The following is a 23,492-nucleotide window of genomic DNA, read 5'->3' on the forward strand; positions in this document are numbered from 1 at the left end:
AACAAAGGCAGCATTATAGACTTTGCATTGTACTGTAGTACATACCAGAATTCATACCTTTGTAGTAAGACTGAGGAAAGTTGTACAGAGCAACATTTCAGCTATCTAAAATTAATCCTTTTTATGCAAGTGTTTATTGGGCAAAAGAAAATTAACAGCATCTAGGCCTTGCTTAGATTAATAATCTAATGGAGGAAATCAATTTGTGAATAGAAATGTACTGTACCCAAACTTGCATACTGTGAGGGTATAATACTGCATTAAAGGAATACCTCCCAACCAAATGCAGTTTGTCACTTTCCTTCATGCTATTTTTCTAGCTGTTGCTTCATCTCCCTCTTCTGCCACATCTCCTCCTAATGATTCTACAGACCCCAAAGCAAGGCAGAACTCCAAGCAACGTGAGGAAGAGTTGGAGCTAATAGAGCAACTGCGGAAGGTGTGTACTAGCAGTAACTAGTATACAAACGTTTTAGCAAATTCACTGCAAGTATGATGCAAATGTTTCTTCGTTGTTTTGGACTTGCTTCATTTAACCAGTGCCAGCCATAGTGTTTTGGATAAATTAAATGTTAGTAACTTCACAATCTAAAATTTTTCCATTCAGTTGGCTACAGTATTCTTCATCTTACTCCTGTCGTGTAATGTCACTTCTCGTACACTGTCAAGCTGTCCACTCCTACCTGATTGCCAATGAAGCCAGTGTTCATCTCCCACTTGTTTGAAGATTTAAAGAGCATCTTTGTGCTTTCTCCCAGGCTGCCCCTCCCAGTTGGGAGGAACTCCCTGTAAACATCATTGTCCTCTTTCAAATCCCTTCTTAAAACTCTCTTTTGCCATGATGCCTACAAAAAGCTTGGCAATGGTTAGGCAATTGGTGTGCTCAGACCACTGCTAACTAATATCATGTTGCCTTTTACTACCCATCAGTCGGTATCCACCTGTTGTCTCCCGTCTGATACTTAGGGCTTGTCTTCACTACCGGGGAGATCTCTGCTGCAATCGATGCAGCGGGTGTCGATTCAGCGGGTCTAATGAAGACCCGCTAAATCGACGGCAAAGCGCTCTCCGGTCGACTCCAGTATTCCAGCTCCCCCAGAAGAGTAAGGTAAGTCGACAGGAGAGCATCTCCCATCGATACAGTGCAGTGAAGACACCGGGGTAAGTCGACTTTGGCTGCGTCGACTCCAGCCACCTTATTCATGTAGCTGGAGTAATGTAACTTTGGTCGTTTACCCTGGTACTGAAGACAAGCCCTTAGAGGGTGGGGCAGGGACTGTCCTTTTGTTCTGTGTTTGTACCGAAATTAGCACAGTGGAGTTGTGGTCCATGACTGGCACTAGACTACCACAGGACACATAATAAATAATAAAAATGCTATGCTCTGTTATGCTGCTGTGGTGTTTCACCCCAGAGATGGCTGCATTTCTGTAGTGCCGGAAGTGACTCTTAGGCCAGGTCTACACTACCCCCCTAATTCGAACTAAGGTACGCAACTTCAGCTACGTGAATAACGTAGCTGAAGTTCGAAGTACCTTAGTTCGAACTTACCTTGGTCCACACTCGGCAGGCAGGCTCCCCCGTCGACTCCGCGGTACTCCTCTCGCCGACCTGGAGTACCGCAGTCGACGGTGAGCACTTCCGGGTTCGACTTATCGTGTCCAGACTAGACGCGATAAGTCGAACCCAGAAGTTCGATTGCCAGCCGCCGAACTAGCGGGTAAGTGTAGCCAAGGCCTTAGAAGTGTTTGTAAAGTGGTTTGGAATCTTCTGGGATGAAAGGTACCTAGAAATGTAAAAAGCAACAGAGTCCTGTGGCACCTTATAGACTATAAGACTATTAGTCTATAAGGTGCCACAGGACTCTTTGTCACTTTTTACAGATCCAGACTAACACAGCTACACCTCTGATACTAGAAATGTAAGTTATCATTGTAATTGTTTGAGACTTTGTCAGGAAATAAGACTTCTTACTCATTCCATAAATGCTGATGCTAATACAGTAGTGAATGTAAGCACTTCACCAGAATGGATTTTTTTCTTCCACTCATGAACTTAAAGCAGGGGGAGCAAACTTTTTGGCCTGAGGGCCACTTTGAGGAATAGAAATTGTATGGCGGGCCATGAATGCTGACAAAATTGGGTTTGGGGTGTGGGAGGGGGTGTCGGCTCTGGGGTGGGGCTGGGGATGAGGAGTTTGGGGTGTAGGAGGGTGCTCTGGGCTGGGACCAAGGGGTTCGGAGGGCGATAGGGGGAGCAGGGCTGGGGCAGAGGTGCGGGAAGGGGTGCAGGTTCCGGCTGGGCTGCGGGCTCTGGGTGGAGCTGGGGATGAGAGGTTTGGGGTCCAGGGAAGGTGCTCCGGGCTGGGATCAAGTGGTTTGGAGAGCGGGAGGGGGATCAGGGCTGGGCGTGGGGAGAGGGGTGCAGGCTCTGAGCCGCGCTTACCTCAAGCGGCTCCCGAAAGCAGTGGCATGTCCCTTCTCTGGCTCCTATGTAGAGGCACGGCCAGGAGGTTCTGCATGGTGCCCCATCCGCAGGCACCGCCCCTGCAGCTCTGATTGGAGCGCGTAGGAGCTGGAGCGGGGCCATGCTGTGGCTTCCGGGAGCTGCACGATGCGGTCCCCAACCTTGCTCCCTGGCCGGAGTGCCAGAGTGGGGCCGAGCTGCGTGGTGCGGCCCCGACCCAGCGCCCCGGCCGGAACGGGGCCAAGCCGTGTGGTGCACCCTCTGATCCAGCGCCCCGACCGGAGCAGGGCTGAGCCGTGTGATGCGGCTCGCGAGCTGGCTTAAAACGGCTCGCAGGCTGTAATTTGCCCACCCCTGACTTAAAGGAAACCATAACCCAGCATGCTCTCTAATAATATTTTGTACTGTTGTAGCTCCTTTCATCTGTTGATCTGAAAGGACGTTGCATTTATTGAGCCTCACAACCTACTTCCTCGATAGGTTGGAGTTTTAAGTATAAAACCAAACTCATTTTGCAGATGTGTAAACTGAAATACAGAAGAGTGATTTGCCAAAGGTCATACACTGAATGAAACAGGCAGGCTCTAAGCTTTGTGTAGCTCGAAAGCTTGTCTCTTTCACCAACAGAGATTGGTCCAATAAAAGCTATTACTTCTCCCACCTTGTCTCTCTAATATCCTGGAAACAACACGGCTACAGCTTGACTGCAAATGATATATTGAATGAGACCGGAATAAAACCCATGAATTGGAACCCTGTTCTCTTCTGCTGTAACCACTACACTTCATTGCCTTTTCCTGCTTAAGATAACTTAAACTGATTAAATGTAGTAGTTCAGTTTTCCTTTGCAGGGAAAATATTATCTCTTGCCTCTGGTGACTACATTCCACTCCTACATTTAAGACAACTATTTTCATAGTACATCTAATCTCTGAGTACCTGGAGGATGTGGAATATATTTCTTGGACCTTCATTACTCACCCTGGGATTTGTGGTTTTCATCAATTTTGAGTAACATTCTTTTTATCTCAGTTCCTGGATTTTAATTCCATGTGCTGCACTGTGAAAACTCCATTTGTCTTTTAGCTCAGTAGCTTTCAAACTGTGGTCAGTTGTGAATCCTGGTGGTCCAAACCTTTTGAGAACCAAACCCCAGAGAATTAAGAGGGATGTTGGTCCATGAGAGGTTTTGCTGTTATGAAATGTTTGAGAAGAGCAGCTGTATTTAATCATTTAACTGTATTCTTATTTGCTTTGTGTGATACCTATTATGTTGGATGTTTTTCATCCTTTTGTAGAACATTGAGTCACGGTTAAAAGTGCCTTTGCCCAGTGATCTTGGAGCAGCTCTTACTGACGGAGTTGTTCTCTGCCACTTAGCCAATCATGTGCGGCCTCGATCTGTTCCCAGCATCCATGTCCCCTCGCCTGCTGTAGTAAGTATACAAAGATGTAACAGTGTGTTGTAGTTGTCTGAGTCTCATCATAGCGTTTCATAGTCCATGTGAGGACTACATGTAGCATCTTCTTCTGATGTTGGGCAGAACTGACAAAATATCAGTCTCCTTTTCCTAAGCAGAATGCGTAGCAAAGCCATAAAAAAACTAGTGACATTTGTGTGGCTATATTAAATAGTTACTTCTAACACAGATTTTATTAATTGAACTATGTATAGGACTTGAGAACTTTATATTTTAGTAAAACAAAAGGCAGGATTCAATATGAGAACCAAAACAGGATATTTCAGAGGGTCAAAAGGCCTTAGAAACTGAGAAGGACAGATAGCTGGGATATATAGCATTTAAATGGATGTGTGGCAACACAATACAGAAAACATAAGAAAGAAATAGGGAATCAGAATTCCATCTCAATTGATGTGAATAGACTCCCATTCCTGGATCCGCTTAAATTACCATCAACTCTTTCTCTTAGGAATTTTGATAGGGCATATTGATCAGATTGTTCAAAGTCCTTTGAGCACAACGCAGATAAGCCCAGATACGCACTTTTGGGAACAGAAGGACAGGAACTTAATCTTCGTGTATTCTGGGAGTGTTTGTAGCAGGAAGTACACCCAGCAAGCGAAATTGCTTAAGAAGATACTTCTGTGTTTCCTGACTGCAATATTTTGGGCAGTGCTTTAGAAATTTTGGAAAGTACCGCAGGAAAAGTACCTGTATCTATAACTTCATCAGTGGCAACTAAAAATGTGTACCACCAAAATACCACATGTAGCTAGAGATGGTATAAGAATCAGGAAATGAAGAGGAGTCACTTACAGTATTGATCCTGTTGTTGTTGCAAGTTTGTTCATTTCGTTGGGGTTTTTTTAGGCAACCTAATAGACTACTTGAAGATCGGTGGAGCATGGGAAATTGTCTGCCTTCCCTTACTGCTTGTAGCATACCCACAGGAGTGCTTCATAAGTTAGAATCCAACAGAGCGATACAAGACACCCCCGTGGGCTCTTGCCTACTTGAAATATACACGTGTATTTTGAATATATAATGTGCATTTTGCTCTCATAAAGGCAGATTTTTTTGCTTGTTATGATTTTAAAACATGGTGAATGACTATATAAATAAAAAAGGAAACCAAAGGGAGTCTCTGGGGAAAATGTATGTTAAGTTTTGCTTTGATTTATTTTGGAGACAGTACTTGTGTTAGAACTCTAACTGGCACTTACAGCATTGTGTGCCATATCATTATGGTTTGTCTTCTCTGGTCTTGTTTGATCATGCAGATGTTCCCATTGTTTAGATAACAGACCAAATAGATATGATGGCATTTTAGGCAGATTACAGAATCCTCAAAAAATGGATGCATATAGCTGCTATTCAGTAAACTCACTTCATAATGAAGATAATCTCTGTGCCCTGTCCTCCGTGGAATTGGATGGTTCCAACTCTCCATTGTGAGCTAAATCATGATGTTGCCACAAGCCCTGAGTAAGAGGCAGCGTAGTCGCAGTGCCTGGAGAGCGGAATGGGGTTATATTGTAATATGTTCTCTGTTTTCCCTCCTTACTCCAGGAGGGGAAAATCTGCATCAACCCTTAACCTGGCACAGATTATTTACCCCTCTGTCCCAGCTCAGCTGTGCTGTCTGGCACATTGAGGGTGTGGGGCTGAAGCTCCACCAGCTTCCCACCCACCTGCTTAGAGGGGGGGAGTATTAGCCTCACAGAAGCTGCCCGGTCCACTGTTACCCACAATGTGGGTAGCCAGCACAGGGGAGAAAAAGGGGCATCTTATGTCTTGTTTCTGTTTGTGTAGTCTATTCTTTTTCCAGTAGTTAAAGTCTGTGTAAAAGTGTTGAAGTTAACCAGAAAATGCCCATTGTTCAAGACAAATCTGATAAATACAATTTAGAACTCTGCTGTTAACCGTATGAAACACACTTGTAAGGAACTTAGGTAGCAGCTTCCATTTTCTCTGGTTTCGTCTGGCTCTTTTTGTACCTCTTTGTTAACTGAAATATGTTTTAAACATGCATATAATTTAATAATTCAGAATAGGCTCCAGGTTGGTTCATATCATAAAATTGCTCTGAAATGCAAAGGTCACCGTACTGGAGCTATGTATGTATGTTCTATTCTAAACGTATTTTTAAGATTAGGTTAGTGCAGTCACTCAGAATAGACACCAAATGTGCAGCCTATCTTATAACACGTTGTGTGTCTATTTTGCACAGATCAAAATACTTTTTCCATTAAAATATCCATTTCAGCACTTCGTGAGTGAGCTTTTCACTTCAGGCCTGCCTTTCTAAGGAAATGTCCAACCACCCTGTAACAGAGCTCTGTTTTGAATTAGACACGCTTATGTCATCATGATGCGTTTTTGGCCTGCAGATTTATTATGAGTTTATTTAACCCAAAAGCTTTATTTTTAAAAATCCTGCCAATTAAGAACTTTGTATGCCTTCTTCCCCGCTTCTTTGCAGCCTAAGCTAACAATGGCAAAATGCAGACGAAATGTGGAGAATTTCCTGGAAGCTTGCAGAAAGATTGGTGTGCCTCAGGTAAATCCCCTCCTATTCCTGTATTGTCAGGTATACTGTATTGTATGGGACTTTACAAAACAGATCTTTCTGAAATGTTTGGGGACAATAGAAATGTGTAAAATTTATTACTGTAGGTTCACATGTAAGGTACATAGAACAATAAAGAGCTGATTTAGTTTTGTATTGTCTCAGGAAGCAAAATAAAGTTGCTATAATGGTTTGCAAAGAGTATGCCTCACTTACTGTGATCTAGAGAAAGTTCATTATAGTTGGGCTCAGTCTGATTCTGTCGAGCAGAATGAGGAGGTGCATTAAGAATCTGGTTTTGAAAAATGTCATTCAGGTTTCTTGAGACCATATGTTTGGTGTTAATCCAAGAGGCTTTAAAAATAAAAAAAAAATTGATATAGTTTTGAGTGTTTTCCCCCCCAGTACCAAGGTTTCTGTTCTGCCTTCAGAGCAAAACCTACTTCTCAGTTATTTTATGTGAACACTTGGATTGTCTAAGAAGAAACCATTATATTGGTCTGTTCTCTAATGGGAAGTCGTCTGTTCATAGATCTCCACTCCTTTTGTTATATGTTCTTGCTCTCAAGCTCTAGTACTTTCTGGAATTCCTCTTCACCTTCCAAAACACTGCACATTCTCTCTTGGGGCAAGAGCTAAGAGATGGAAATATAGATATACAATATAGCACATCATAGTCCAACTGTCTTTTCTTTCTCTTTCCCTCCTTCCCCACTTCACTTCTGACACCAGCTGATCTCAGTGCAAAGGTGACTTTGATGTTTTAATAGCTACTTACTCTGTTTTGCTGCTGTTTTTTTCTCTGGTGCATTAATTGCTATGTTTCCTTACATTACAAAGTAAGTGTTAGAATTCACATTGCGGTTTTGCTTCATGTTTTTTTCTTTTATCCTGTTTGCTTTTTGAAAGATGTCTCTGAAAGGGAAAAATGGACCCATTGACTCATAACTACTTCTGAAAGTGATTGCTGGACAGTCACTGCTAAAGCAGTATTTGCCTGGATTAAGTCATTGATAGCTTCACTTTCAAGACCTATTACAGCTGATTGCCTTAAGCCATCAAAAATTTAGGATAAACTCCTTATTTAGCTGCCCATTAATCTCTTAAGACTCATTGGTGCATGAGGTTGGAACACTGCAGTGAGGGACCCACTGTTACTTTCGAGTTCTGCACTAACTAGAGGTGCTGAAGTAAACCAAAGTCATTCACTTGTCAGTCTCACTCAGAGTGAGTTACTATTCCCTGGAACTGAAGGGAGAGGACAAGTGAAATAGTAGGTCATATCTACTAAGCTGCTCAAGTCTATGCACTGAATGCAAGTCTATGGTGCGGACTCCATTATGCTAGATCTGCATGTAGGTGCACAGAGGCAGGCAAGACTGACCTACCTAGAATCTGCATTGAACTTCAAATTAGAGTTCCTGAAGAACAAGGCCTTTGTGAATACTTAGCTGAGTGACTCCCCACCTGAACTCTTAACTCACCTTTACATGTCTCCTCTGCCCCTGAGCAGAGAAGGTAGGATGTCTGCATGAGAATGCCAGTCTAGTGTACTGTTATTGAAAAAATGCCTTTGTGTGTCTCCTTTCATTTAAATTCTGAGCTTACAGAAATAGAAGGATGTCTCAAAGTATGGACCTATGTAGAAATACTTACCTTTTAAGAGGGCAAACGAGTTACCCGTAATTATTGTTCTCTAAAGGTAGTATCTTGCATAGAGCCACACTCATATTCCAGTGGAATAGTTGTATAAAACTGTGTGAATTGGCGGTCTTGGATCAAAAGAAACTGACAGTTGGACACTATGATATGCTATATTCGCACCTATCCATCATTGTTTACAGTTGATGCCTCTGTTGGAGGAGGTGAAAAGTCCAGAAATGTTGATAATTTTAGAACACTTAAGCCAGGTAATTAAATATTTGGTATCTATGCAGAATACTACATTCAGAGATCAATTACAGGTAAATAATCTGCTCTGTTTGTGCCATTTTGAATAATTTCACTAATTAAAGTATGGATTAAGTATGTAGAACATGAAGACTCATATGCAGCCAGTGGTAGTTAAGGATATCTTATCCAATTTATTTCTGACTTCCAAAATATAATGGTTTTGAACTAACACTTATGACAACTGTCAGCTGTTTTATTGAAGAGATTTTATTACATATTTAAACTAGACAGATTGACACACTAGTGAACACAAAATGCATATAAGGAGGTAGTTCTTTAGAACAGAAGTCTTGCAGATTCCTTTGTGAGAATTAACCAGTTGTAATTTACTCCTTGAAATTGTTGGATGTATTTGAAATGTCAGATGACTGACTGCTTCATGGATACTTGCAAGGTTGATCAACTGACTCTGTTTTTCTGTCTGTTTTCCCTTCCTGCTCACACACTTTGGACAGGACAATCTTTGTTCCCCTTCTGACATTCTTCAGCTAAACCTCAGCGTTAAAAGGACAGTTGAAACTCTTCTTTCCCTGGGGACAGAGTCAGAAGAATCCACTCTTGTCTCTCTTTCCATCCAGCTTTGGGGCTTTGTGGCATTTTACTGTACTCTAATGCTAACACTCTGTATGTTCTATCGCTGGGTCTTTTTCCTCTAGCTGAAGGACGGTGGTGCTGCCGACTCGCTACATCACTTCAGCGATTGGTAAAGGCTTTGTTTTTGTCAAGAACTGTTTGGATAAGTGCATTCTTTCTGATCACCAGTCAGAGTTGACATGTACAATGTAAAAACGCTCTTTGGTACACCCAGGTGACAATCTATGACATGGTTACAAGTTTGTATTTGTGTGATGTTTAGCAAGCGTTCTACTTACAAGGGGAGGCATTATTGTGCAGTGGGTAGAGTAAGGGACTAGGGTTTAGTGCACTGGGTTCTAGTCACAACTCTATTGAATGGCTGTGTAACATGGGAAAATCACAGCTCCACTGTACCTCAGTTTCCCCATTTGTAAAATGGGAATACCACCCACATTTATAAAGTGCTTTGAGTTCTTCTGATGAAAAGTGATATATATGTGTGAAAAATACTGTTTTTTCTTTACATGTCAATGTGCCTGGTTATATCTTACTGTCTTAGGAGATGTGGCCTACGATTCTTTTGATCAGGAGTGCTCTAGAGTTTTTTTACGTGCCAGTTTCCTCAACCCTTTTTGCTAAAGTCTTGGATTTCTTGTATTGTTAGGTTCTGAATAGCGTCTCATTTTACTAAGGCTGTGTCTACACTACAGACCATACAGCGGCACAGCTATACCACTACAGCAGTGCCACTGTAAGGTCTCCTGTGTAGCCGTTCTTTGCCGGCAGGAGAGAGCTCTTCTGCCAACATAATTAAACTGCCCCAACGAGCATCTCCTGCCGACATAGCGCTGTCCACCAGCAAAATTGCTGGGGAAACTGCTGTCGGTCGTGGGGGGGGGGATGTTTTTCACACCCTGACCAACAAAAGTGGTAGTATAGACAAAGCCTAAAAATAGGCACTTAGGCTGACAATAAATCCTGAGCTACTTTACCTTACTAAGGCTTTGTCTACACTGGCACTTGCCTCGTTAAAACTTTTGTTGCTCGGGGGTGAAAAAACACCCCCTTGAATGACAAAAGTTTTAACGATGAAAAGCACTGGTGTGGCCAGTGCTTCGTTGGTGGGATGAAGCTACTGCCCCTCAGTGGAGGTGGTTTTATTTCGTCACCGGGAGAGCTCTCTCCCAGCGCCAAAGAGCAGCCACACAGTGCACCTTAGAACGGCGCGGCTGCAGCGGCACAGTGTACGCATAGCCGAATACATCAAGCATGGAGTTTGTAGAGGAGCTGAACATTTTCATCCACACTGGGAAAAATCTGGTTCCTGGTGCAAAATGAGCTATCTTTAAATCCCATCAGAAACCTTGTAGTGTCATGGAATATTACTGTGGTCCTCATAGCAAACATCTGGAGCAGCCACTTGATTGGTGTGAGCTCAAAACTCAACCTTATTCCATAAGTCTCTTCCTCCGCCTCATGATCAGAATCTTTGCATCGTAGAATTGTGGGCTACAGGCTCTAATAACGTATTCACTCTTCACTGTTTTGCAAAACTCAGGTAGTCTTCAGAATTTTTCAGCGGCACGCTGCATTCTGTTGCTTTCATGCATTCTCAGGGAGACCGTGATCCATAAATTGGATGTCAAAAGGAGCAGACAAAGGCCATCCAACTTTTTCTTTTGACACCAAACCAATTATCTGCCCTTTTCTGTTGTTTGCTATTGTTTTAATGGGACTGTCACGTGAACTCTATATTAGAGCCCCACTTCCTTCAGGGTTTGCCAACAAAAGTATTTAGACTCTGATCAGTTCTGTTTCCTTATTTGCAGAGTCGCTACATGGAGCTCACTATTTACTTTTGTCTCTGGGCAGTATTACCTAGCCTGCTGCTTCTCAGTCAGCCGTCCTTCAAATTTCTGTAACTTGTACTTAACCTGCCTCTTCCTATCTAGATGAAGAGCTTCTGTGTTGGGTGCCAGTGCACCACTGCCATGTGGCAAGGGGTGGGGAGGGGTACTTACTGTGAAGCTTGGGCTCCTTCGAAAATCAGTGTCATGTTTGCAAGAGTGGCATTTGGAGCCACGCAAGTTCTATTCCAGATTAGACCAACTACAGTTTTAATGGGAAGTAGTGGCAATGATCAAGCCCAGTATATCGATTGTTACCCACAAAGACTGGGACCCATTAGCCTAGTTTTTAATCCAGATTTGCCACATCTCTCCTGCTCAGTTATTGAATGTTTAGACTGAGTTCCCATTCTGCCCTCCCACTTGATTCAAGTCAGAGTTCCAAAGATGTCTTAGAGCTTCAGGGTACTCCTGATGCTGTGTGCAAGAGACCATGTCTCCCCAGTGTAGATTCATTAGGAGACTGTGTTCAGAGACCAGTTACAAGTGAGTATTAAGTAATTTGTCCTTTTCTGAATGTGTTTCAATGAATTCCTCTTAATCCTAAGAAATATGGTCAACAGCTCTTAAGCCCAGCTTAGCTGCTGCAGTGCAGTGTTTCAGCAGTAGTAAGTCTGAAGCACGGCATCGTACGTAGCTGAGTTGCAAATGCTATAATTGCCATTGAAAATGTTTTTTAATATGCGTGGTCTGCTGAGCCTTGTAATAAAAGTAGGGCTAACTAACCTAAGAGGAGGTTAATGGGAGTTCCTTGCCTCCTTTTCAGATCACATTGTGATTTGACACAGAACATTCCTGTCTGGGAATTCTGCCTGAGGAGAACGTGCTTGTTTTTTCCCCACAAAAGGCAGGATTACAGTTATTTTAAAAAATTGACCATTGGAGCTGTTTTTACACTGTTTACTGGAATGGACTAAAACTAACTCAGTTGCCTTTATTAACTTCTCTTAATGAACACTGTGATAAAAACTGCAAGGGTTTACAATAATGGTGCCTTCCAGTTTTAAGCCTTTTTGTCTGTCTCTGTGGTATGGATTCATTCCAAATCATTTCCCCTTGTTTGTTTACATATTTTTAAAAGGCTGAAATCCACAGATATTTTATCAGTAATTGTACTTTTCTCTAGTCTAAGAGTGATGCCTCCTTGTTTATTGGACCTGAAAGGTGTCAGTCTGACCTCAAGAATTGCAGGTTGCACTTATGCAGTGTGTCTCCAGTCGAGGTCTCCACATGAGGAGTCCAGGCTCTGATCGCTCACTCATTGCCAAGAATTTGAAGATTTTTTTGTTCAAGTCTTCACAGAAGATGCAGGCAGTGTAGCAAATCAGGTTGCCAGGTGCATATATAAAGAAATGTATAAAGATTCTCCAGGATTTACAGAGTGGCCAGATATGGGGTATCAGGTTTTTTTAAAGTAGAAATGCAAGGACCTGATTCCGCATTTGACTCTCCATGGTTGGACCCCTGCATGAAGCTTCGCTGAGGTCAGTGGGATTCTGCCTGAGCACAGGCGGACAGCCTCTGTGGAGTTGGTTGCAGGATCAGGCCCTAAACTCATATTATACACACAACAGCACAACTCTGTAAATGCCTTGAAAGTTCATTCCACACTAGATATTTTTAAGTACTACTACTTAGTAAGGGTGCTTTTCTGAGATGACTTGTATTAAAAAAGAATGCCTGTGAAAGATGAATAACTGATAGCTCAAGAATGACCTTCTTTTATTCCTATATTGAGGGTATTTGCCTTTAAAATATTCCTGGTAATTCTTCATTGTATTCTTTTTAACAGTAAGAACAGCACTTTTTACATGTATCCTTTTTAGGGTTGTCAAGCGATTAAACAAATTAATTGTGATTAATCGCACTGTTAAGCAATAATAGAATACCATTTATTTTAATATTTTTGGATGTTTACTACATTTTCAAATATATTAATTTCAATTACAACACAACACAAAGTGTACAGTGCTCACTTTATACTTATTTTTTATTACAAATATATGCACTGTAAAAATGTTATACAAAAGAAATAGTATTTTTCAATTCACCTCATACAAGTACTGTAGTGCAATCTCTTTATCATGAAAGTGTAACTTACAAATGTAGAATTATGTATAAAAAAACTGCATTCAAAAATAAAACAGTGTAAAACTTTAGAGCCTACAAGTCCACTCAGTCCTATTTCTTGTTCAGCCAATCGCTAAGACAAACAAGTTTGTTTACATTGATGGGAGATACTGCTCCCTGCTTCTTATTTACAATGTCACCTGAAGTGAGAACAAGTATTTGCATGGCACTTCTGTAGCGGGCGTTGCAAGGTATTTACATGCCAGATATGCTAAACATTCATGTGCCCCTTCATGCTTCAGCCACCATTCCAGAGGACATGCTTCCATGCTGATGATGCTCATTAAAAAAACAATGCGTCAATTAAATTTGTGACTGTACTCCTTGGGGGGAGAATTATATGTCTCCTGCTCTGTTTTACCTGCATTCTGCATATAGTTCATGTTCTAGCAGTCTCGGATGATGACCCAGCACATGTTCGTTTTAAGAACACTTTCACTGCAGATTTGACAGAACGCAAAGAAGGTACTGATGTGAGATTTCTAAAAATAGCTACTGCACTTGACTCAGGGTTTAAGAATCTGAAGTGCCTTCCAAAATCTGAGAGGGACGAGGTGTGGAGCATGCTTCTAGAAGTCTTAAAAGAGCAACACTCTGATGCAGAAACTATAGAACCCAAACCACCAAAAAAGAAAAATCAACCTTCTGCTGGTGGCATCTGACTCAGATGATGAAAATGAACATGTGTCGGTCCGCACTGCTTTGGATCATTATTGAACAGAACCTGGTATCAGCATGGACACATGTCCCCTGGAATGGTGATTGAAGCATGAAGGGACATATGAATCTTTAGCGCATCTGGCATGTAAATATCTTGCGATGCCGGGTAAAACGGTGCCATGAGAACGCCTGCTCTCACTTTCAGGTGACATTGTAAACAAGAAGCAGGCAGCATTATCTCCGGCAAATTGTAACCAAGCTTGTTTGTCTCAGTGATTGGCTGACCAAGAAGTAGGACTGGGTGGACTTGTAGACTCTAAAGTTTTACACTGTTTTATTTTTGAATGCAGTTTTTTTATACATAATTCTACATTTGTAAGTTACATTTTCATGATAAAGAGATTGCACTACAGTACTTGTATGAGGTGAATTGAAAAATACTATTTCTTTTGTATAACATTTTTACAGTGCATATATTTGTAATAAAAAATAAGATAAAGTGAGCACTGTGCACTTTGTATTCTGTGTTGTAATTGAAATAAATATTGAAAATGTAGAAAAAATCCACAAATATTTAATAAATTTCAATTGGTATTCTATTGTTACAAGTGCGATTAATTGCGATTAGTTTTTTTTAAGTTAATTGCGTGAGTTAACTGCGATTGACAGCCCTAATCCTTTTTGAAGGCCAGTCAATTGTGTGTATAAACAAGGACCCTATTTTGTCATAAAATAACTAATGTGCTCTTCTGTTTTCTTCTTTCACTTGGCTTTCTGCTGTGTGTCTAGTAGGAAAGATCAGACCAAATGTGTGGTGTGTTGTTTTAAGAGGGTTTTTGTGGGGGTAATATATCTCTTGCTGTTGACAAGAACTGCTCTTAAGCATGGGGATACTTCTCAGATTTATTGCACAATATTTCCAAAGCACATGCTAGTATCGCAGTATTTGTTAAAAGCTTTAAAAAGTGTGTTTGCTTATTCACATCTGGGAGCTGAACAACGGCGTTTGAGGACTCCCCCACATCCCTGTTGTGTACGGAAATGAAAACACCATTCCTGTTGTACTCTGGATCTGTGATCATGTTTACCAGATTGAAGTAAAGGACCCACACCCCACAGTCAATCCAATTCTGATTTCATCAAGTGATGTCATTTGAGTGGAGTAAGGGCAAATGGGTGATTTCCCTCTTCTCACCTGCTCCCCTGAAAACAGTCCTTATTTGTACATATATTTTTCATGAGTGCTGATGAATAAACAAACAAAATGATTGTCCAAGAGTTTGCTGGTTTGTTACCTTGGTGTCACATTTACAGCTGTCTTATCCAGAGGTAAAGGTTTATTTCCACAGATATTTTTGTTTAGGTGTCCATACCATTTCATATTTCAGTCTCCTTCTGCTTGTTTAATTTGTATTTTTTCTTTTCTTTTCAGTTGAGTGGTTTTCATCCCTTTTCTTTGTTTTTGTCTTTTTGTTGTGTTTTTCCCATGTAGGAGCGATTATGTTTGCCTCTGCATATTTTAGAAGAGAAAGGTTTGACACAGGTAGCAGTGACAGTCCACGCACTTCTGGAGCTTGCACCCCCAAAGCAGCAGCATCACCACTTGTCTGCTGCGTAAAGATCTCCAGGACCTTTTGGTTTCCCTTGGCTAAGGAGAAGAACATGAAGACTTTACTGCTGGTGCAGTGTATCCAAACACACAGAGCTTGGTTCTAAGAAGGAAATTAGCTTCTGTGATTCCTGACAGGAATGTTTTGCTTCATTTCTCCACTTTTTTGGAGATCACACCAGTTTCCATTTAATTTTTTACCAATATTTTTTCCCTTTTATAAAGTGAGGTTTTTTCCGTGGGGAAAATTCCTTTGTCTGGTTGTTTAGAAGCATCTGTTAAAACTGACTATGTAGATGTAGGGAATTTATATATACAGTTGGAAAAACGGTAAGATTCCTACTAGGATGTATTTCCAAAGGGGATGTTTCCATTGCAACACAGTGATGGAGACTGCTTGTCCTCCCCAGGAGTCCCAGAGAGAGTTTTCCCTGCTTCTAAGAAACGCCAGCTCTTTCCAGTGCATATAAAGATCACAGGTTAAGACTGTGTTTTGAAGCTGATGAGTCTCAGTTTTTCAAAGCAAGACTGAAAGTGATACTTCAGTCTGTGTTGGCATGTCCTCAATATTCAAAAAATATAGAGAGTGCTGTTTTTTTCCAGGGAAAACATACTGCTTGTTACCTCTATAAGTAACACACATTTCAGTGAAAGATACTAAACCATAACTGTTCAAATAGTTTTATTAAACAAATCAAAATATTTGCTGGCTTTAAGCTTCTGTTGGTTATAAATCTCTCTTTGTATTGGAATCTTCCCCACTTCAGTGGGAAATATCTTACCCCTTCCTTGCCCTCTCCTACCCATCATGGGGACTCGGTTACTAAATGGTAATGTTAAATTGGTCTATGGCTTGTATGTGCTGCAAATAATGACTGAAGATTTTCCTATGGAGAATCATGTACCTATTTTCATTTCAGTGCAAATAATCATAAGCTATCAAACCATCCATTAGAGATCTGCTATCCAATTCTGTTTTCAATTGAAAACAACACACAACCACCCCCTTACACCAATGAAGACCCCAGTTATGTAGGAACAAATTATTGTAGGAAAGAATGAGATTATTGAATTCCTGGAGTGGTTCTGTGTGTTGGCATAACGCTCAGCTTTCAAAATGCCAGTCTTTTGCAAAAGGAAATTTCTGCGGGTGGGTTTGAGAGAATGTGTTGTTAAAGCATGTTTTCTTGTAGTTCATACAGTGCTATAAACTGCCTTTACTCCCCTCCGCCTACCTCCTTTTCCCCAAAAAGTGGAAATTCAAAATATGTGAACAGGAAACTGAAAATAAGGTATGATGTTACTTTAAAGGTGACTGGCAAAGTCCAGAATTCTCTGCTGCCTTGGCCCCCTGACTAGGCTGGGTCACATCCAGCCCTGCAGTAACTTTATTTTTTGATATAGTAACAATTTAAAAATCCTGTTCTCCCCCAGTGAAATCCTCTTGCTATTTCCTGGGGTATCCCAGAAGACACCTCAGCCATTATCATGGATTGCACAGGGTGTGAATGAGACTTCTGGTATTTGTGGTGTTCCATTCTGGGGTATTGTTAGTGAACCAGTAATACCAAGAGGTTTTCAGAAGGGATGAAGTGAGCAGAAGAGATGGAAAAAGGGTTAGTTAAAAGTTTTCTTTGCTGTAATAAGCCTGGTCATGGGAACATTTGAGCACAGAAGTCTGGGCTTAGCTGAATTTTCCCTTTAGATTTGTCATTCCATTCTCACCCTGATTTGTTTGCATAATAATTATTTCATGGTAGCTTGTGGTAACTGTTGTCTCAACGATTTCACATAAGGAAATATTTTGCTTCATATTGGTGTTGACGCCACTGATCACACCATAAGTCTAGAAAAACACGTGAAGGATATTTAAAACTAGAGTCGCACAGTTGATAAGAGAAAATATTTTCATAATGTGTAAGTGGCTGCCTTGGGTTCTGGAAGATCTGAGTATGCCAGTAACGTGCATCATAAAAAGGAAGAGAGCAGCTCTGTACAGGTACACCTTCCCCCAGCAAACGGTTAGACTGTGTTCACAGCACCTTGTTCCAAGGGAAGGCTTGCAAAGGACAGAGCTGGTCCTTGAAGGATTATGTGGCAGTGAAAGGAGAATTTTTTTTACTGCAGTCTCTGCCCTTTGTTGAATGGGGAATGGCATCTCACTGCTGACACTATAGACTAGTGGTTCCCAAACTTTTTCCCCCCACCCCCATCCCCTGAAGCAGTGGGGCCAGTTCAGATATTTCTTGGGAGGAGGCAGATTTTTTCAACCCTGTGCCGCCCGGTCCCACAGCCAGCCCTACTCTCCCCTTGTCACCCATTCCCCAGGGTAGTGGGAGGAGTTGTCATTGCAACGTGGAGCAGGCGGGGCACACGGACTGGGCACTCCGGCCCATCAGTGGTGGCAGCACGGGCTCCCCAGTGCTGCAGCTCCCTGCCAGGCTGGGGGTTCTCATTTCAGCACTGCCAGCCCTTGGATTCTTCTGCCAGCAGCAGAGACTAGCCTCTCTGCAGCCAGCTCCGTGCACCCCCAGGATGGGACCATCAGCAGCTTCTCTGCCTCCCCTCCCTGCTGGCTCGAGGCTTCCAGCAACGCCAAGTGGAGAGGCCGGCGGTTCTTGGAGGGCCCAGCAGGCAGAGCGGGATTGGGTGCCGCGCATGTCCCCTCCAGAGCTCCCGCCTCCCTCACGCTGCTCCTTACCCCTCCTCCCTGATGGCACAAAATCTTGCAACCCTCTGCAGGTTGTGACCCCCCGTTTGGAAAACTCTGATATAGACAATTCTGCCATAGACCATAAATGCTTTCTTTGGGGTTGTCTACAAATCATTGTTAAAGGGGAGTAACAAATGAATCTGAATTCTCAGTACTAGATACTTTGCATTCTGTGTACCTGGGTATTAGGTTTTGTTTAATAGATTGAAAGAAATCTGTTAAACTTAATGTGGAATTGTGAGAGTCTGTTATTTGCTCCAGCCCAGCTTCCCGGACTTACAGAAACTGACTGTAACAGCATTCATGTTGGTAGAAGTTGGACATTTCATAAATGTTAATTTTTGGAAAACTAACCACACCTCTACCCCGATATAACATGAATTCGGATATAACGCGGTAAAGTAGTGCTCCAGGGGGGCGGGGCTGCGCACTCCGGCGGATCAAAGCAAGTTCGATATAACGCGGTTTCACCTATAAGATTTTTTGGCTCCCGAGGACAGAGTTATATCAGGGTAGAGGTGTATTTGGAGTTTGAGCCTGACTTTCAGTGAATAGCCACTTCTCAGTGTGTCTTGTAAAATCAGCCACTGTCGCACACAAATGTGTGTAGACGAATTTTACATCAGCAACTATGCTTGTATGCCTGGTCAGGTGTATGCTTCTATTTTCTTTACAGTTCTAAACAAACGTTTCACTCGAGCAAGTACACATTTGTGTGGTCATGTTAGTTTGACTCTTTAATTTTCTGTTTTCGTGCTGGCAAACACTAAACGTTGACCAGACATCGAGGATGAAAATCCAAATCGGAAATTTCAAGATACGGTTTATTTTTGATGTATTATACCAAAAAAACCCTTCCATTTTCTGTTGTAAATAAATGGGTTGGGATTTTTTGGTATATTTATGTGCAATTTTTGTTATATCCAGTGAAAAAATATTTTAAAGAAAACACATTAGATTTCATTTTGTGTGCTAAAGCAAGAATCAATTGTGGTCTTTCCCTTTTGGGGCATTTGTGTTGGGGAAAAATCCATTTCCGAGTGTAGCGCTTGCTAGTAGGTTTATGTTAACTCCGCTGTGTTGTTACCCTTACACAAACCTTGCTAAGCACTGAAGAACATTGAGGATCGATAACGTTACGAAATAGAAATTGAAGTGGCACTGGCACTTAATGGTCCTTGATGGTGTTGAAATGATCTGGTCAGGAAATAGGGGATTTTGATTTCTCCTCCTTGAGAGCTAGCGACGGGGGAGACTTGTTCGGAAAGCCCCTTCCTTGCTGGGTTATTAAATTCTAGACAACGTTTTACAGCACTGAGAACACTTCTGTTGCTCTTAGCAGTGACGTGATAACTGGTGTTTTTTTTTTAAATCTTTTTATGACTTTAAATGGTTCTTTGACATTTTTGTTTTAGAAGCAGAGGAATTCTAAGGTGGATTTAAACATTTTAAAAAATGGTTTGTATAGATACTGTGTTTTACAAACAATCTAATTTTGTTTCTGAAAACCTTGTAAACGTGTAATTAATAGAGTAAAGGATTTTTAAAGCTCCACCTATACTTGTATGTCTGTAAATACATTCCATAATTTCTAAGACTGTTAAGTATAAATATGCCAGAATATTGTGTACTTTATTTTAAATTGCCTGTATGCTGCTAGTTGTGTGAACTTCTAGCACACTGATCATATAAAACCAAATACCTGGGTAATTTGAAATAAAGTTTTAAAACCGACATGAACTGAAATATTTCTTTCTCCTCCTTATATTTTTATATTTGCATCAGTGATTGTCAATTCCTGTGTATCAAGTGTGTATTTACTTCCTGAATTGTCGTATTTATTAAGAGATCGGGATGTTTGTTCTGGTCTTCTTAGGAGCTTGGTATAGGAAAAATTGTTCTTTCAGCATAACGCCCCAAGGGCCAGAGTAGGAGACTGTGTATGTTTGCACTCAGTATGTTTCTTTCAGCGGATGTAATCAGAAACTGTATCTCTGCAGCCTTTCTAGCCCCTGCCCCTGAGAGTAACTATAGTGTTCCTCAGAATCAGCTCCCCCGCTCATTCTTAGAAGTTAGTGGTGGAAAATACTTTTTAGGTCACATGGGCTGTTAGCCACAGCCAGTGCACAGCTGCTCTCTGTATTATGTTCTCATGTTATTTATCCCGTCTAGTTTTCAATTCTGTGAAGTTTGCACCAGTATTCCCCTCAATAATAGGAAAGTTTTTCCGATGGCACAAAATGTTTGTTCCTCCCTCCTTTCCTTCCTCCCTCATAACTAGAGTTTACAGCAAACAAGTGAGAGGCCTAAAAGTTGCTAGCAGCCACAGAACTTCCTACCTTGCTTCATACATGCTGCTCTCCCTCCCACCCCACCTCCGGTTGGTCCACAGTGCTACCACATCGGCCGTGTCCCCCACTCCAGATCCACTCTTCAGATCCCTTAACTTTTGCATCAGTTTTCAGGCTCCGTGTTTTCATCTTCAGGATCCTGTACAGCTTGGATCCGGCCTCCCTCTGCCCCGCCCCAGCCTCATGACGTAATCAGCCCTTGTGTGATCTTCTCTCAGCCAGTCATAGAGCTTAAGGCCAGAAGAGATTAACCACCAGGTCATCTAATCTGACCTCCCATACCACAGTCCATTCTTCATGCTGTCTCTGGCCCTCTATACCTGGCATCTCTTCTTGACTGCCCTACGAGGGTCGCACCTGTTCCTCTGTGTGCCTCCCTCAAACACACTTCCTCCAGAAGGCTTATTCTCCCTTCCACATGGAGAAGTTTTAGTTTTGGATGCCTGATCTTCCCCTGCAAAATCCAAACAAAAATGGTGGCTGTACTAAGAACCATGCTAGACTCCCATCTTTCACTCTTGCAGCTCTTTGTTGCACTCTATTTCCTTGCATTTTTACATGTAATATTGTAAGACTTTCAAGGCAGGTGCTTTATCTTCTGTCCATCAAGCATCCATCTTATTGTTTGGGGATGTAGACAAGTGGTGGAGACGAGGTCCCTTATTGCTCACAGGCAGAGTTGGCTGTAGAACTGGTGCATCCCAGTTGGGGGGAGGGATAGCTCAGTGGTTTGAGCATTGGCCTGCTAAACCTAGGGTTGTGAGTTCAATCCTTGAGGGGGCCACTTAGGGATCTGGGGCAAAATCAGTACTTGGTCCTGCTAGTAAAGGCAGGGGGCTGGACTCAATGACCTTCAAGGTTCCTTCCAGTTCTAGGAGATAGGATATCTCCATTTATAATAATCCCTGAGTCTTTAATTTAGATTGTTCTAGGTGAAGTGTTGACAACCTTTTCCCAGCAATAATAAGTCATCCTCTCCTTGCACCAAGAACTTGTTGGCTTCATTTCTTTTAAAACCTTTAAAATGTGTTGATGAACTTTAATACTGAGTCAAGCAACAGAATTGGCAGCCCTGAAGAGTGAAGTCCTCCATTTTTATCTACAGATAAGTATTGCAGGTAAGTAGGAGTAGTGTAATCTTCTCCTCTGTGTCCTGATCTTCACTCGGACTTGGGGAGCTATTGCTGGGCTGAGAGAATAGTTGACTCTCCATTTAGTCCTTGTCTCTGCTAAGTTGTAACCGTCTGTTTGGCTGCCATTTGGTGGTGGTGGTTTTGTGCCATAGATACTTGTCTGCTGAGAACTACATGGAGACCTTCCATGTCATTTTATATAGGTCACTGAAAAGTCATTGTATGGTAACTTTCAGCTGCTTACTAAAGTAGGCTGAATTTGATCAAGTAGCCTAAAAATGACACTGCTTGTCCCATGACTAATACCACCCTGAGCCATTCGGCCACTGATTTGCTGTATGACGTTGGGCAAGCCGCTTCACTGTGCTTCAGGTTTCACATCTGTAAAAAGTGGGTAATACCCAGTTCAGAAATACCCAGCTTAGAAATTACGGGATTTCCTGACCTCAGTCCTCTGCCCCAGTCACCAATTCTGATGTGGATTCTGTTTCCATGGCACCTGTGTAATAACAATAATTTAATAGCAACAAAATTACTGGCTGCTTTCTGAGAAACATGCAGCCTTATCAATTCATTTCCCAGGTTTCTAACAGTTGTATTTTTAAACTCTATGTTCAGAAATATACATTCAAATTAGGGCTGTCGGTTAATCGCAGTTAACTCACACGATTAATTAAAAAATGAATCGCAATAAAAAAATTAATCATGATTAATGGCGGTTTTAATCGCACTGTTAAACAATAAAATACCAATTGAAATGTATTAAATATTTTGGATGTTTTTCTATATTTTCAAATATATTTATTTCAGTTAAAACAGAGAATACAAAGTGTACAGTGCTCAGTTTATATTATTTTTATTACAAATATTTGTACTGTAAAAATTATAAGAAAAAATATTTTTTCAATTCATCTCATACAAGTACTGTAGTACAATCTCTTTATCGTGAAAGTGCAACTTACAAATGCAGACTTTTTTGTGACATAACTACACTCAAAAACAAAACAATGTAAAACTTTAGAGCCTACAAGTCCACTCAGTCCTACTTCTTATTCTGCCAATCGCTAAGAGAAACAAGTTTGTTTATAGTTATGGGAGATAATGCTGTCCACTTCTTATTTACAGTGTCACCTGAAAGTGAGAACAGGCGTTCGCATGGCACTGTTGTAACCAGCATTGCAAGATATTTACGTGCCAGATGTACTAAACATTCGTATGCCCCTTCATTCTTCAACCACCGTTCCAGAGGACATGCTTCCATGCTGATGATGCTTGCTAAAAAAAAATAACACGTTAATTAAATTTGTGACTGAACTCCTTGGGTGGAGAATTGTATGTCTCCCGCTCTGTATTTTACCCACATCCTGTCATATATTTCATGTTATGGCAGTCTTGGATGATGACCCAGCATGTTGTTCGTTTTAAGAACACTTTCACTGCAGATTTGACAAAACGTAAAGAAGGTACCGATGTGAGATTTCTAAAGATAGCTACAGCACTTGACCCAAGGTTTAAGAATCTGAAGTGCCTTCCAAAATCTGAGAGGGACGAGGTGTGGCGCATGCTTTCAGAAGTCTTAAAAGAGCAACACTCCAATGCGGAAACTACAGAACCCAAACTACCAAAAAAGAAAATCAACCTTCTGCTGGTGGCATCTGACTCAGATGATGAAAATGAACATGCGTCGGTCCACACTGCTTTGGATTGTTATCAAGCAGAACCCATCATCAGCATGGACGCATGTCCTCTGGAATGGTGGTTGAAGCATGATGGGACATACGAATCATTAGCGCATCTGACACATAAATATCTTGCAACGCCGGCTACAACACTGCCATGCGAACACCTGTTCTCACTTTCAGGTGACATTGTAAACAAGAAGCGGGCATTATCTCCTGCACATGTAAATAAATGTCTTTGTTTGAGCGATTGGCAGCACAAGAATAAGACTGAGTGGACTTG

The 23,492-nt window shown here is 41.6% G+C and overlaps 1 protein-coding gene across 9 annotated transcripts in view; it reads left to right on the top strand.

Annotated features, from left to right (window-relative positions):
• LRCH3 (leucine rich repeats and calponin homology domain containing 3) overlaps positions 1-19,780 on the top strand; it is a 104,246-nt gene extending 84,466 nt beyond the window's left edge. For 5 of the 9 annotated variants that reach the window (XM_065557576.1, XM_065557577.1, XM_065557579.1 and 2 more), the window contains 4 exons: positions 321-439; positions 3,765-3,902; positions 6,412-6,489; positions 8,907-14,997. In XM_065557576.1, the coding sequence (XP_065413648.1) occupies positions 321-439; positions 3,765-3,902; positions 6,412-6,489; positions 8,907-9,107 (536 nt within the window). In that variant the 3' untranslated portion in view covers positions 9,108-14,997. Of the gene's footprint in view, positions 1-320; positions 440-3,764; positions 3,903-6,411; positions 6,490-8,906; positions 14,998-15,216 lie in introns of those variants that run through there. The other 4 variants (XM_024110292.3, XM_024110295.3, XM_065557581.1 and 1 more) reach the window with 1 other exon arrangement.
• The last annotated feature ends 3,712 nt before the right edge of the window (positions 19,781-23,492 follow it).

This window comes from Chrysemys picta, chromosome 9 (genome assembly GCF_011386835.1).
Source record: "Chrysemys picta bellii isolate R12L10 chromosome 9, ASM1138683v2, whole genome shotgun sequence".
Taxonomy (NCBI): domain Eukaryota; kingdom Metazoa; phylum Chordata; order Testudines; family Emydidae; genus Chrysemys; species Chrysemys picta.